At 46.4% G+C, this 13,187-nt stretch overlaps 1 protein-coding gene across 6 annotated transcripts; it reads left to right on the forward strand.

Annotated features, from left to right (window-relative positions):
* The first annotated feature begins 975 nt into the window (after nt 1-975).
* Nucleotides 976-13,146, forward strand: LOC108548501 (no receptor potential A). 6 transcript variants are annotated; one of them, XM_017901457.1, is made up of 20 exons: nt 976-1,210; nt 5,585-5,639; nt 7,144-7,372; nt 7,443-7,502; nt 7,887-8,024; nt 8,260-8,339; nt 8,639-8,774; nt 8,852-8,952; nt 9,058-9,224; nt 9,376-9,586; nt 9,653-9,911; nt 10,208-10,408; nt 10,491-10,716; nt 10,789-10,946; nt 11,036-11,242; nt 11,336-11,708; nt 11,793-11,942; nt 12,004-12,181; nt 12,278-12,728; nt 12,799-13,146. In XM_017901457.1, exons 3-20 carry the CDS (start codon nt 7,202-7,204, stop codon nt 12,865-12,867), a joined length of 3,336 nt encoding a protein of 1,111 aa, XP_017756946.1. In that variant the 5' UTR covers nt 976-1,210; nt 5,585-5,639; nt 7,144-7,201; the 3' UTR covers nt 12,868-13,146. The 6 variants fall into 6 exon arrangements, with proteins under 6 accessions (XP_017756946.1, XP_017756951.1, XP_017756949.1 ...); XM_017901462.1 differs by having other exon boundaries at nt 10,512-10,716; XM_017901460.1 differs by having other exon boundaries at nt 10,208-10,402.
* Nucleotides 13,147-13,187: the final 41 nt, after the last annotated feature.

The raw sequence follows: 13,187 nt of genomic DNA on the forward strand, positions 1-13,187 counted from the left end.
ACGTAACTTTTTAGACCTCGCTGGATCGCGTCTTTATATACGAATTACGATTACAAACGAAGCATCGCGCTATAAAGCAAGGAAATTCTCGTTATACGTATGTAGAATGGTCGTGGTATCAGTGAAAAAGGAAGTTGCGGTGCTGCTAGTTGATACAACGTGTTTCCATTTTATTTTCATTACAGTGGCTGTAGATGAAACTGGCAGGTATATTTACATGTGATCCATTTGCAAGTAAAGATAGCTGTCGTAACTTTATCCACCATGAAGATATTTATATCGCCTGATTCGATCTTTCGTTATTCATCGAAATAAACATACGTGAAAATATAGAATCACCACGAGGCCTATTAGTGGGGAATTTGAAAACTCGAACGAATATATTTGATCTACAAGACGGTACTCCAGTTTCGTGTCTACGACAGGAGTAAGTATTCCGCGTATAAAATCGTGAGACCGTGTATTCCTATTTTAATTAATTCGAATTTGAACGTGGACATCCGGAAAATTAAATAACGATTTCGAATATTAACTCGCATAGCATAGAATTCTACGCTTTTACGATTAAAATTATTCAGACCTTAACCGACTCCTATTCATATATAGATTCTATATATGTACACTTGTTCCAAAACGTGTTTCCCGGTTTTGGTTCCCAGTGTCAAAGTCGAGTCATGCAGACCGCGCGACTATAGCGGCGTATAAATATTTCTCGAAATAGCGATAACATCGTCGGCGTGTAATGCATTTCGTACCTAATACGGCAGAAACGGCAGCGTTTTCTCTCTTTCTTATTATATTACCATATTGATAGAAGGTAGGAAAGAATTGCGAGGAAGATCGAATGCAGGTATCGTTTTTACTAACCGAGTAACGTTGGACACGGAGCGGCAAGCTACAGTGCGACGACGGCACATGCGCGCAGGAGAAAAGGACGGTATCGAGCCAGGCTAGTGGCTTGCCCGTCAACAGACGGTGTCGCACCGTCAGTTTCTTCCGCCGCGCCTGAAAGGCGTTCAGTGTCGAGCCGAAGAAACGCGCGCTTCTTCTACATCGTTCGTTCGTTTTTTTTTTTATTTTTTCGTCAACAGAGAGGTTACGCGTGTGCACTGTTCGTGTGCAGCCGGCGTAGGAGGAACCGGTGCGTGAGAGAATGTAACCGAATCGTCACGGGACTGTTGCCGTCAGTCAGCCGGTAATTTCGCACACGGTAAGGCAAGACACCTTGCAGAATTTTCGTTTGCGATACAGTACGCCCATGTATGCTTGCGTACGCGGGCGCGCGCGCGCTCGCGCGTGAGTGTGTGTGTGTGCGTGCGCGCGCGCGGCCGACATCGTACACGACCGTTCATGGTTACTGCACGTCACAGGCACATTGCGTTTCATCCGGAACCTTGGACGCTCGGTAACCGTATAAACTATCGTTCGACGTTTTATAAATTTACGTAGAATCGGACGTCAGAGTGTGGAGCGAGGACGTAATCGGTGGTTCGCAGACCTCGTCGGCACGTCGCGTGGAGCCGATAGTCTTCGATTTCGGAACCAACGAACGCGTGTAGCTTCTTCGGAGACTACGCGCGATTCGATCAATTCGTTTCGCTTGGAACGTAATTGAAACGTTGCCGCGATAAACGAGATTTCCTCCAGCCAGATAACGTTCAACGTCTAACATCGTCTGCGAAGACACGCGCGCGCGTTCCTCAGTTGTCCCGAGCTACGTAGTCCAATTCCCTGTATATTTCCTTCTCTTCTTTTTCCTTCTTCTACTCTTTCTCCCTGCCTATAAACCTTTCTATTTCTCTCACTTCCCATCTCCCTCTTTCTCTAATATCTCTTTTCTTCTCTCTCTCTCTTTCTCTCTCTCTCTCTCTCTGTCTACTTCCCTCCACGTCCTCTCCTCCTTCTGTTTGTCTTTCCCGTGCGTTTACGTACCGCTCATGCGTGCTGACCCACGATCATTGTATTCCGCCCGTTTCTCGCGTACGCTTCGGCCACTCGTTTCGTTCACGCACTTTGTCGAGAGACAGGTATGCACGTACACCTGAGAAAACGCATAGCGCGATAAGCAGCGGACGTAACGGAGCAACGATTCCCTAATTAATAAGAGCGGCGTGCGACGAACGCTGCGAACGGCGCGTGATAAGACACTGGGTAAGAAAGTAGAAGGGGGAAAAGGACGGAGATTCACGCGACCCTGACTGGAGGCATCCCGAGGGATTTTCGAGGTCAAGGGAATCGGAAACGTGGTGAAGAAATAGCGAGGCAAACGCACGAGCTTCCACGAAATGGGACTCGCGAAGGAGGTCCCTTTGGTCACCTTACCATCCTCGATATTAGCTGGTCGTCTGGCATCAGCCACTTTATCTGCTCCCCTGACCCTTCCTGTCTCTCATTCCCTGACTTTCGACCTTCTCGTCGAAGGGGGCGAGGTGGCTTTGAGCGAGCACGGAAAATAGCCGCCTCGGATATTACGCTTGTTAAGCGCGCGGAAGTGCAATTACCATTCTTCGAGGATATCTTCGGCATGACTAATGCTCTAGCTTTGCGCTCCGTTCGCGGGTAATCGTGTCGAAGTTTAACGAGACCTTTCGTCCTATCGTTTATACGCATCCACGCGATATCGACCGTATCCGTTAACGTATCCGATGAAACTTGCACGCGTTACATCGTCGACCACGTAGAGGCAATCGACGGTCCAACAAGTTGCAAATAACTTCAACCCTCGCGATATTTCCGCGATATTTTGCGTGAGAAAGTTCACGTCTCACGCGATATTCGAATAACTTATCAGCTAGCAGAGTTCCTGTTCCGAGGCGGAACCAAGTTAAAATTGCTTCGCGTCGAGTCGACCACGAATCAGCAGCGGTTACCACGGGTAATTCGCGAAATTGACTCGCAAGATGAAAAGAATCGGCAGATCACTCCCATCGCGCTGCCGCTCGATACGGGTCATGACCCTGATTTATTTCTATTCTTCTCGAGGAGACCGGCAAAGCGTATTAAGCGATTGAACGGTCAATGTCGCGTCAACTAGACTCGTCCTTCAAAGCCTGCGCCGGAAGTTACGTAATTACCGATCCACCAGCGGTAATTGAACTACAGCCACTTGTCGATTAATCTAGCGCGTGAAGAAATTCTCGTTGCTCTCGTTCTCTCTGTGCAGTCGCCGCTGCTCCAAATCCAAGTAACGCCGGCATTCATCGGCTATACAAATATTTTTCTACGACGTTCCACTTGTGTGTATCAAAGTGCAAATGTTTGCCTTGTATTTACGAGCACGTGTACGTAACGTCTAATGGCCACTTGAGAGATAATGCGGTGGTTTATAAACCTCTCGGTGAAAAGTCAAACGGCGACGGCGAGAAAAGCTCCGACGAAAGAGAAGCTAACTCAAACACGTACGCGTTGCTAACTTTAGTCCGTTGTTTCCGATTTCTATTCGTTTCGGGAGCCCTGTAAACCACGGTAATTCATTCATCGCGCCGGGCAGCTTAGAATGAAGGCGTTACGCGATATTGCATAAGCGCGTAACGTACGAGAGCTTCGGTCTAGCACGATCCAACGAGATTACTCGTACGATGCATTACCCGTTTAATAGTTCTCGTTCGCGTGCTTGGTAAAATTAACACTCGCGGATTACGATACCAGGTTGGTATTTACCGGTCCGTGTTAACGCCGCTCCGTGAAAAAAAAAAAAAAATGTCCACGAATATTTCGTTTGCCGAACTGCAAAGCGTATCGTATCGCGCTCTTTCGATTGCGCGCAAAAATGCGTGAAGCTGTTGACATTTCCGGGAAAACGTGATTAGCGGAGTTGGCAAGCGTGTGCGCAATTGAATTTCTAAGCGTGTGAACGACACCCTAATAAGATACAGCGAAAACACTGCGACGGAGAAGCTTTACGACCGACTACGTACGGTGACATGACGACATTCCGCGTTCTTCCGCTTTCACGACCGAAATACTCGATCGTCACTCGCTGTTGAGTAAACTCGAGAGCACTAGGCGCTTGTGATACGTCGTTACTTCGGCCACTTCTTCAAAATTCGCGCACCATCGGGCGCCAGAAACATTTTCTTCAGTGCCAAGGAAGAAGCACCGGCACGAGGCGTACTCCTACATTATTTTCGTAACGCTTCTCTGTTTACGCGTCGCCGCTGTATATATGTACTACGCAACCCATTTATACAAAGGTGTGCGGCATGGTCGCGAGTTAGTCGTGCGAGACACGAAACGTATCGAATATATCGCGTCTTTAATCCCAACTCGTTAATCTTTGCCGTTCATCTTTTCAAGATCGGCCAAATCCTCTGTGAATCGTCGGTTCTTAGAAAGCGAACGCAACGTTAAACGCTTAATTAACGCACGCGTAATTAATGCGCCAAACGGAATACGAGGCTTGTTTCTTGATCGATCACGACAACGTATTCCGCTTTATTCCGTTTAGAGGAGTCAGGCTAGAGGACGTTACGAAAATTCCGAAACTCGGGCAATCCGAAAATATCTACGATCTTCTTTCGTCGCGCTTCTTTTCGACCTTATTCTCTCTCGTTTTCCTTACTTTTGTTTTCTTTTGTGCTTCACCGGCTTTGTTACGCTTCTGTTCAGCTTCGTTGTGTTTTCACGGTCATTGTTAATCCTTCTTCGAAACGTCCAACCGTACCTAATAATTCCGAGCTTATTTTCCTTTTTTAACAAATTCCGTGACACATAGAAATAAGAGGCATATTTTTCTTTCTCCTTTTTCGCGCGCTAACGTTGAAATTACCAAAGCGGTCGAAATGCTAAACTGAACTTTTTCTTTTATCCAGGTTCGAAACGTGATTACTTCGCGATTATTTATTTTTATTCTACCTCTTCCATTGATATTATCGTATTTACGCGTATTATATTTCGATACACGATACAGCTCGTTAGTTGCGCTATTATGTGAAACGTGGTTGGTTGATTTCTGCAAAACTTCCTTTTGCGTCAATTAAGATAAACTTCGATAAGACAGCGGGATGTCCGTACACGGAACATTAATAGGTGCTCGACCTTTCTCGCTCGCGAGTGATAAATTCGGTTACCGTATAATGGCCAGTCTTACTCGGGCGATAAACCTTTTATCAATTATGTTCGATTAATTTCTCGTTTCCGCAGTAATTTCCAGCTCTGACGTTCGTTACATTGCGTGGTCACGTTCGTAAGCGCTCGTTACGTCGTTGCGCCAAGTAAGTATATCGGGAATACGACGTGTCGGCGATTTTCGTGCCCATTGATCGAACTGAAATCGAGACACGGTACGCCGTGTATCGATTGACGCTGATTTAACTCCCGTACGTAAATATTTCGCGCGATTCCGAGAATTTGGTATATCAAAAGATCGAATGGAACGTACAGTTGTCTGGTTAACGGAAACAGGGTAACGGTTACAGGAAAACGATGTTTGACAGCGGCGTGAAATATACGGCAAAGTTTGATCATAAAGTTCAGTGAATTCGATTTGTATACGAATTGCTATACATAGAATCAAAGACCTTGACTGTCGCCTTGACGCGTACGGAACGGTATTTGAAACTTCATTCGATTTTTCCTGTCGTAGGTGCAGCAGAGGATTAAGATGTGCAAGCCAGCAAGGAAGAAACGTTCTTAACGTCGTAAGTAGTCCCCGTCGTATTTTCCCTAATTTTTCGTTCTATTTCTCGTCATTGGCCCTATGTCCCGATGTTGTCCACGAAAGAATGAAGATTCCGAGTTCATCGTCGGGCTCGTAAAACACGCGGCGCGCACAAATGGCTGGCGATTCGTAGCTAGGTACGGAAAATGCGATGTATCGTTCTATTTTCACCTAGTTGTTTCTGTCTATGCTTCGTCCTACTTTGTAGTCAAGAAATAAAGGTCAATCGGTGCAACGATGTTAGTAAATCCTTTGCGCTTCGATACGATATCGAGCGGTCGAAAAAAAAAAAAAAAAAGAAAAGAAATAAAAGCTGACGGCGATGGGACGCAAACTGGCGGTAGCCGTGGTCGTATCCGTTTCGAGTGGACTTTGCGGAACAGCGCACCATCGCATCTTTGCTAATTTTAATTCGATCGTTACAGTCGAGTAATCGAACGATCGGCAATCGCGATTTCGTCTGACGGCGCGAGTAACGGAGAGGAAGCTTTCGAACGTCGGTGTTATTAACGTAGGAGATACAGCTTCCCGGTGTTGGGGCGAAATGGGTTAAGAAACGTGGTTAACTGGATCCCCGGATAGAGAGAGAGAGAGAGAGAGAGAGAGAGAGAGGGGGGGGAGGGGAAAGAAAGAACAGCCACGGATCGAGGTTGAGAAAATACCATCCAAGTCGTGGCGAAGCCGCGCTTCCGAAGCCAATAACAACAAGTTGATTCACGTCCCCCTAAATTTCGCGTCGTCTGTCCGTGAGGAATCGACGTTGGATCTCGATCGTTGGCTCCGTCTTTGCAAATCCAGACGATGGAACGTGGAACGTCTCGTGAACGGAGCTTTCCGCCTAACGCGATCAACGTTCAATTAAATTTCGATGCAGGTAAAAGAGGCCGATGCACGTATTCCGCGCATTCTCTCGGAGGTTAATACTCAATCGAGGTTGAGAAAATACTATTAAGGGTCAGACAACACGCGGGTTAATCGAATCAACGTATCGATTTGGCGCTCGATGTATAATGCAGCACGTTTTAAATAAATGAACAGCATCAAAGGGTAACCGCAGAGATCGTTTCGTATTCCACGCCGGGTGGCCGACTTTCGTAATCTTGGGAAACGTCGTTGGAATGGGTAATGAGGCGACGTGATAGAAACCACGCGGTAAACCTTTTATTTCGAGGAGACAACAGCGATTAATAAATAATTTCGATCAATTTCGTAACTACGTCTCAATGTCTGAACGCGTTGTCGAGTTAGCACGTCCGAACAAAGTATTTTATCTTTCGTGGACATCGCGCGATTACGAAGGTGCAAGAACGATCGGCTGTCTTTCTTCTGATAGTCGGGCACGAGAGCAAATCAAATTTCATCGTCCATTCCGCACACGTAATGGTGATTTACGGCAGATTTGAGGGTAGGGCACGATGACGAATCGTGTCACGGACACGGTGTTTAGGAATCTTTTAACCGAACGTTTTTCAAACGGTCGATAGGAATTGGACGAAAACCGACGTGCGTACTGCTTGACACGGACAAATTGGCGTAGAAAAGATGACGAAAAGATTCGAGTTTAATTGGCAGATCGACGTACCGCTAGCGCTTCGTCAGGGATGCACGTTCGACCGATGGTCAGAGGAGAAGGACAATACGGAACTCGAACTAAACTGTGTGTTCAAGGTCGACGAATATGGCTTTTTTATCTACTGGCAGAGCGAAGGGAGGGTAAGTAGAACGTGGCCACATCGAAATATACCGTTTAATCGTCGGATTGATCCGTGTCTCTGTTTCGTAGGACGGAGACGTGATAGAGCTGTGTCAAGTGAGCGATATACGCGCCGGTGGTTTACCGAAGGTAAGAATGTCTTTCCTCTCGACCAACAGGAATCTAGTGCCTTTTCCCGAGCGAATCAACCTCTTTCGATAGAAAAAAAATATACAACCGGGAACTCTGGAACTCTGTTTAACAAGTACGCTTACTTTGACAGCAATCGATAACGTTAATGGAAATATTTGTCTATCGTTTGAAACGTTCAGCAACACTTTAACGTTTCGATATTTCCAAACCTCTATTTTGCAAACTACGAGTCAGATGCTACACGTTTCCCATCCTGTCTAAAAAAGAGAATATCGGGACACTCGGTCGATGGCATACAATATACAGACTTTCTTCCTAGATTTTTAATCAAGCGTCTCGAGCCAGTGGACCATTTGAAAATTATTCCGCAATTTTATTCAGGATCCGAAGCTGTACGACAAGCTTCTCACGAAGCACGGAGAACAATTAGAGGAGAAATGTTTAACCGTCTGTTCAGGCGTAGATTATACCAATATTAATTACCAGCATGTCGTCTGTCCGGATCCAGCGACGGCCAAGGTAAATTTGCACGTTATATAATCTCGTCTGTTTGATCGCTCTGCCGAAAAATTAGTAAATGAAACGAGTCAGACCCGGGATTATCGAATATTCTTCCGCCGATAACGCTGTTTCGCGTGACATTTGTCGAATTAGTATTATTATTACATCGATCATAGAGACATTTTCCGATTCATTGGTTAAGCATTTATTATCGTAATCAATAAGCCCACGTGTTTGGTGTGTCCTGTGACAGATATGGCTGGATGGCATACGATCGATCACGCACAACGTGAAAGCCAACAACGTTTGCCCGCTTACGTGCTTGAAGAAACAGTGAGTTTACTAATGCAATTACACGCACACACGCGTACCTACCTACGCCGTTACTCGTAAACACGGCCGCCATGAAATAATTAGCCGGAGACATTCTACGACGGTAGATCTTTTATTTCACCGTGAAACTGCTCGTTACATCTGGTCTAACATGCGTTTCACGATAGCCTGCGAACGAGGTCGCGAAACATTTTTATCCGGCAAAAAGAAAAAAGGACATTTCTTCCCAAGTACACGAGAAAGTTATGCGAAGCATCTTTTTGTTGTTAAAAAGTAAAATCTCTTTCGCCATGTTCTAGCTGGATGCGGCTTAGAATGCTGGTCGATCCAAATGGAAAAGTTCCGGTGAAAGTGGTAGCCAGGACTTTCGCATCTGGGAAAACGGAAAAGCTCGTTTATCAGTGCCTCGCCGATTTAGGCCTATCTAGCGGAAAGGTAAATGGAAAAATAATGTATATCTCGCGCAGAAAATCCTCTTACGCGTTTACCGAAACTTTGACTTCGATTCGCAGAACGATGTCATCGAGCCGGAAGACTTCACTTTCGACGCGTTCTACGCGCTCTATCACAAAATCTGTCCTAGGAACGACATAGAGGAATTGTTCCAGTCCATGTAAGTGGCGAGAAGTACAATTTTCGAGCGTCATGTTTCCATCGTTCGAGATTGATTCGTTAATATACGCAGAGACGATGGTTTATTTGCATTGAACATTCGCAGCACCCAGGGCAAAGCGGACACAATCAATTTGGACCAGCTGGTCATGTTTCTAAACGAGAAGCAACGCGATCCAACTTTAAACGAGATCTTGTATCCGCTGTACGACGACAAGAGGGCGTTAGAGATTATAAACGATTACGAACAGAACGAGACAGCGCGAAATCAAAGTAAGATTCTTACCTAGCCTGTGTAATCGTTCGCTTCTCGAATCTGTCAGCCCTTATCCGCTCCATCTCTCTCATCGATCGCCTAATACGTATTCGAATTAGTTTGTACCTGCGAAATGGCATCCTTTCAGAAGCAATCACGTCCTTTCAGAAACGATGACGAAAGATGGTTTTATAAGGTACCTGATGTCCGACGAAAATGCACCAGTTTTCCTGGACAGGCTGGACGTATACATGGACATGGACCAACCGTTGGCACATTATTACATTAACTCGAGTCACAACACGTATTTGAGCGGGCGGCAATTCGGCGGCAAAAGCAGCGTCGAGATGTACAGACAAGTTTTGCTAGCTGGTTGCAGGTAAGGTGAACCATCATGAAAGTTCCTCTGCGTAGACGTATAAGAATTTGGCACTTTTACCCGAAGGTGCGTCGAATTGGATTGTTGGGATGGGAAAGGAGAGGACGAAGAGCCGATAATTACGCACGGGAAAGCAATGTGCACGGACATTCTGTTCAAGGACGTGATTTACGCGGTTAGAGACACCGCCTTTGTCACGTCGGAGTACCCGGTGATTCTCAGTTTCGAGAATCACTGCAGCAAGAAGCAACAGTACAAATTGGCCAAATATTGCGACGAAATTCTGGGAGATCTGCTGCTGAAAGAACCCCTCAGAGAGTTCCCCGTGAGTCTACCTCGTCAATTTTAATATCGTTCATCGCCTGGTCTTGTGATTCTCGCGATAAAGAATCGAATACGTCAATTCGAAATCTAGATTTTCATCGGTAAACAAGACGAACGCGTTACCGCTCGACGTTATCGAGACTTACCGCCGTTGTTCGATAGCCGATACGATCGAGTGCCCGCGATTAAATTACGCGTGCGTGTTATAAAATCAAGATAGAAGCTACGGACGTAAGAGCAGGTGTCGAAGGGATAAAAGGCATTAACTAGTACCGATGTTGCGATTTGATAAAACAGCTGGAAGCAGGAGTAGCGCTACCACCGCCTAACATGCTGAAACGTAAAATCCTGATAAAGAACAAACGCTTGAAACCCGAGGTGGAAAAGCACGAATTGGAATTATTTCGACAAGGTCAGTTCGTGATCGAGGACGAGGTGAAAGAGGACGCGAGCGCGCCTCCTTCCGTGGCAGCGGTCGTTGAGCAACAATCGGTAAAGGTAACCTTTGATACGACTACCAGCATGGAACTCCTCACGTCCACTTTCTTTGCGTCTAATCAAACGATATGATTTGCCGAAGACGAAATCGGTTACCTTTCAGGAAGAGGTATCGACGGCCGAGTCAGTGGCGTCGTCGACCACTGGCAACCAACAGCAATCTAGTTCTAGTACAGGTTTGGCCGACACTTTGGAACTAGCTGTGGTTCAGCCGTACACCGGAAGTACAACAAACGTCCATCCATGGTTGTCCTCTATGGTCAACTATGCTCAACCCATAAAGTTCCCGGGCTTCGATATTGCCGAACGTAAGGCAAAGCTTTCCCTCGGTTATGCGTTTAAAAGAGAGAAAAGATTGATGATCGTGCCCTCTTGTACAGAAAAGAATATTCATCACAATATGTCTTCCTTCGCGGAAACCGCTGGCCTGAATTATTTGAAGACGCAAGCCATCGAGTTCGTCAATTATAACAAGCGTCAAATGAGCCGCATTTATCCGAAAGGCACTCGGGCGGATTCATCGAATTACATGCCACAGGTAAATTTTGCCGCACGTATAAATCGTACCGCGCCAAGCACCGATAGCCTTTCACACGTACCGTCCCAATGATCGATCATGGAAAACAGGTCTTCTGGAACGCTGGCTGCCAAATGGTGTCGTTAAATTTTCAAACCGCCGATTTGCCGATGCAACTGAATCAAGGAAAATTCGAGTACAACGGCTCCTCTGGCTATCTGCTGAAGCCGGATTTCATGAGGCGAGCCGATCGAAGTTTCGATCCTTTCGCCGAAAGCCCTGTGGACGGCGTAATCGCTACTCAATGTAGCGTTCAGGTATTTCGTCGTAACATCCTACGACACTTTGCATCTGCCGCGCGCATATGGCATCGCGCAAACGTTAATCGGAATTTTCATTCGCGATCGCAGGTTATCGCGGGTCAATTTCTGTCCGACAAGAAAGTCGGAACGTACGTGGAAGTGGAAATGTACGGTCTACCCACAGACACGATTCGCAAAGAATTCCGGACGAGAGTAGTTCCAGCGAACGGCCTGAACCCAGTGTACAATGAAGAACCCTTCCTCTTTCGAAAAGTCGTCCTACCCGATTTGGCGGCACTGCGATTCGCTGTTTACGACGAGTCGAACGGCAAGCTGCTGGGCCAAAGAATCGTCCCGTTGGACGGTCTACAATCGGGATATCGACACATATCTCTGAGAACCGAGGCAAATTTCCCCATGTCGTTGCCTATGCTGTTCTGTAACATCGAGATCAAGATTTACGTACCGGATGGCTACGAAGGTGAGCTTCGATGTCGCTCCAGTCGATCTCGAGTGCGATCTATCGTCGCCTAGCCGGTTGCTTTCATCCGAGCTTGATTCGCAGGACTCATGGACGCGCTCACGGCGCCACGGGCCTACAAAAAAGCGGAAAACGCGTCGCAAAATAAAATGCGTGGTCTTGGCATAGAGGAAAGCGACAGTAAAGGCCATTGCGATTCCGCGCCAGCTCATCGCGAAGTTCCGAAACCTCGAGGTAAATGTCTCGATTCGATCGCTCCACGAGTACGAATATCTACGGGCTGGTTTTCTTTCAGAGGAAATGAAATTCAACCCCATAACGGTGGACTCTTTGCGGCAGGAGAAGGGATACCAAAAGGTACTGAGGAAACAGCAAAAGGAATTGGAATCTCTGAAGAAGAGGCATCAGAAAGAGAAATTTACCGTCCAGAAACAACACTGTGCCGCGATAGAGAAGATCATCAAGGGAAAAAAGTACGTAACGATTCGTTGTGTTTGCTTAGGGTCATGGTGCACGTGCACGCGTGCGAGAGTTTCATTTTCCATTTCGTCTGTTTCATGGTTCAACAGCAAAGCGGAACTTTCGAGAGACCCGGTGGTTCGTCGAGAAGTCTCCGAGCAAACCGTTCAATGGTCTCGATTAGCGGATAGGCAACGACGCGAGGAACGCGACCTGGTACGTTCTCATTTGGAGGAACGACGGAACACCTTGCGAAAATTATGCGTGTCTGCCCAAGTGGCCCAGCAGAAGCAGCTCACGGCACGGCACGAGCGCGAGATCAAAGAAATGAACGCGAGACAGGCCAGACTCTCGGTGGAGAGTATGAGAGAAGTGATGAACGATAAAACGTTGAAGACGCGGGGAATCAAGGAGGGTCGACTTCGGGAGAAGCAGCAGAACAATACGAAAAAATTCATGGAGGAGAGGAAGATCGCACAAATGATACAAAACAGGGAAAAGGAGAAGCTAAAAGTAATTCACGAAAAGCAACTGGAGGAATTGCAGAAAGATATGAATGCGGTAAAGAACGCGTTTGTCGTACGATTTAAGGTAACGCGAAGTAGAAATGACGTTGAACCACGTGTTTCAGGTTATGGATATGTACAACAACGAGGAAATGGAATACGAGTTGGGCCCTAAAACCGAATGCTACGTGTGATGGCCGACAGGTCGAGTGCAAAGTTTTTCGAGAAACTGAGGTGCTGCTGCATTCAGAGAATCCGCTCCTATCGTTAATTACAACTGGAATTGGGATCAAGCCTCGTTAGCTATCGTTCTCGGTATCGTGAGAACCGGAAGCAACAGACAAACCGCGTTAATCGTACTCTAGTTCATTCTCCTGAATATTTTTTTATAAAAGAAGCATCTTGTAACTTCATACCCTCCGTCGTCGCACGAGCAAGTACCTAGACTAAATAAGGGAGTCAATAAAAAACTAAAGTGATCTAGTCAAGTTCTTATATTAATAAGTATATATAT

This window comes from Eufriesea mexicana, unplaced genomic scaffold (genome assembly GCF_001483705.2).
Source record: "Eufriesea mexicana isolate 0111107269 unplaced genomic scaffold, ASM148370v2 scaffold1523, whole genome shotgun sequence".
In the NCBI taxonomy this organism is placed as follows: domain Eukaryota; kingdom Metazoa; phylum Arthropoda; class Insecta; order Hymenoptera; family Apidae; genus Eufriesea; species Eufriesea mexicana.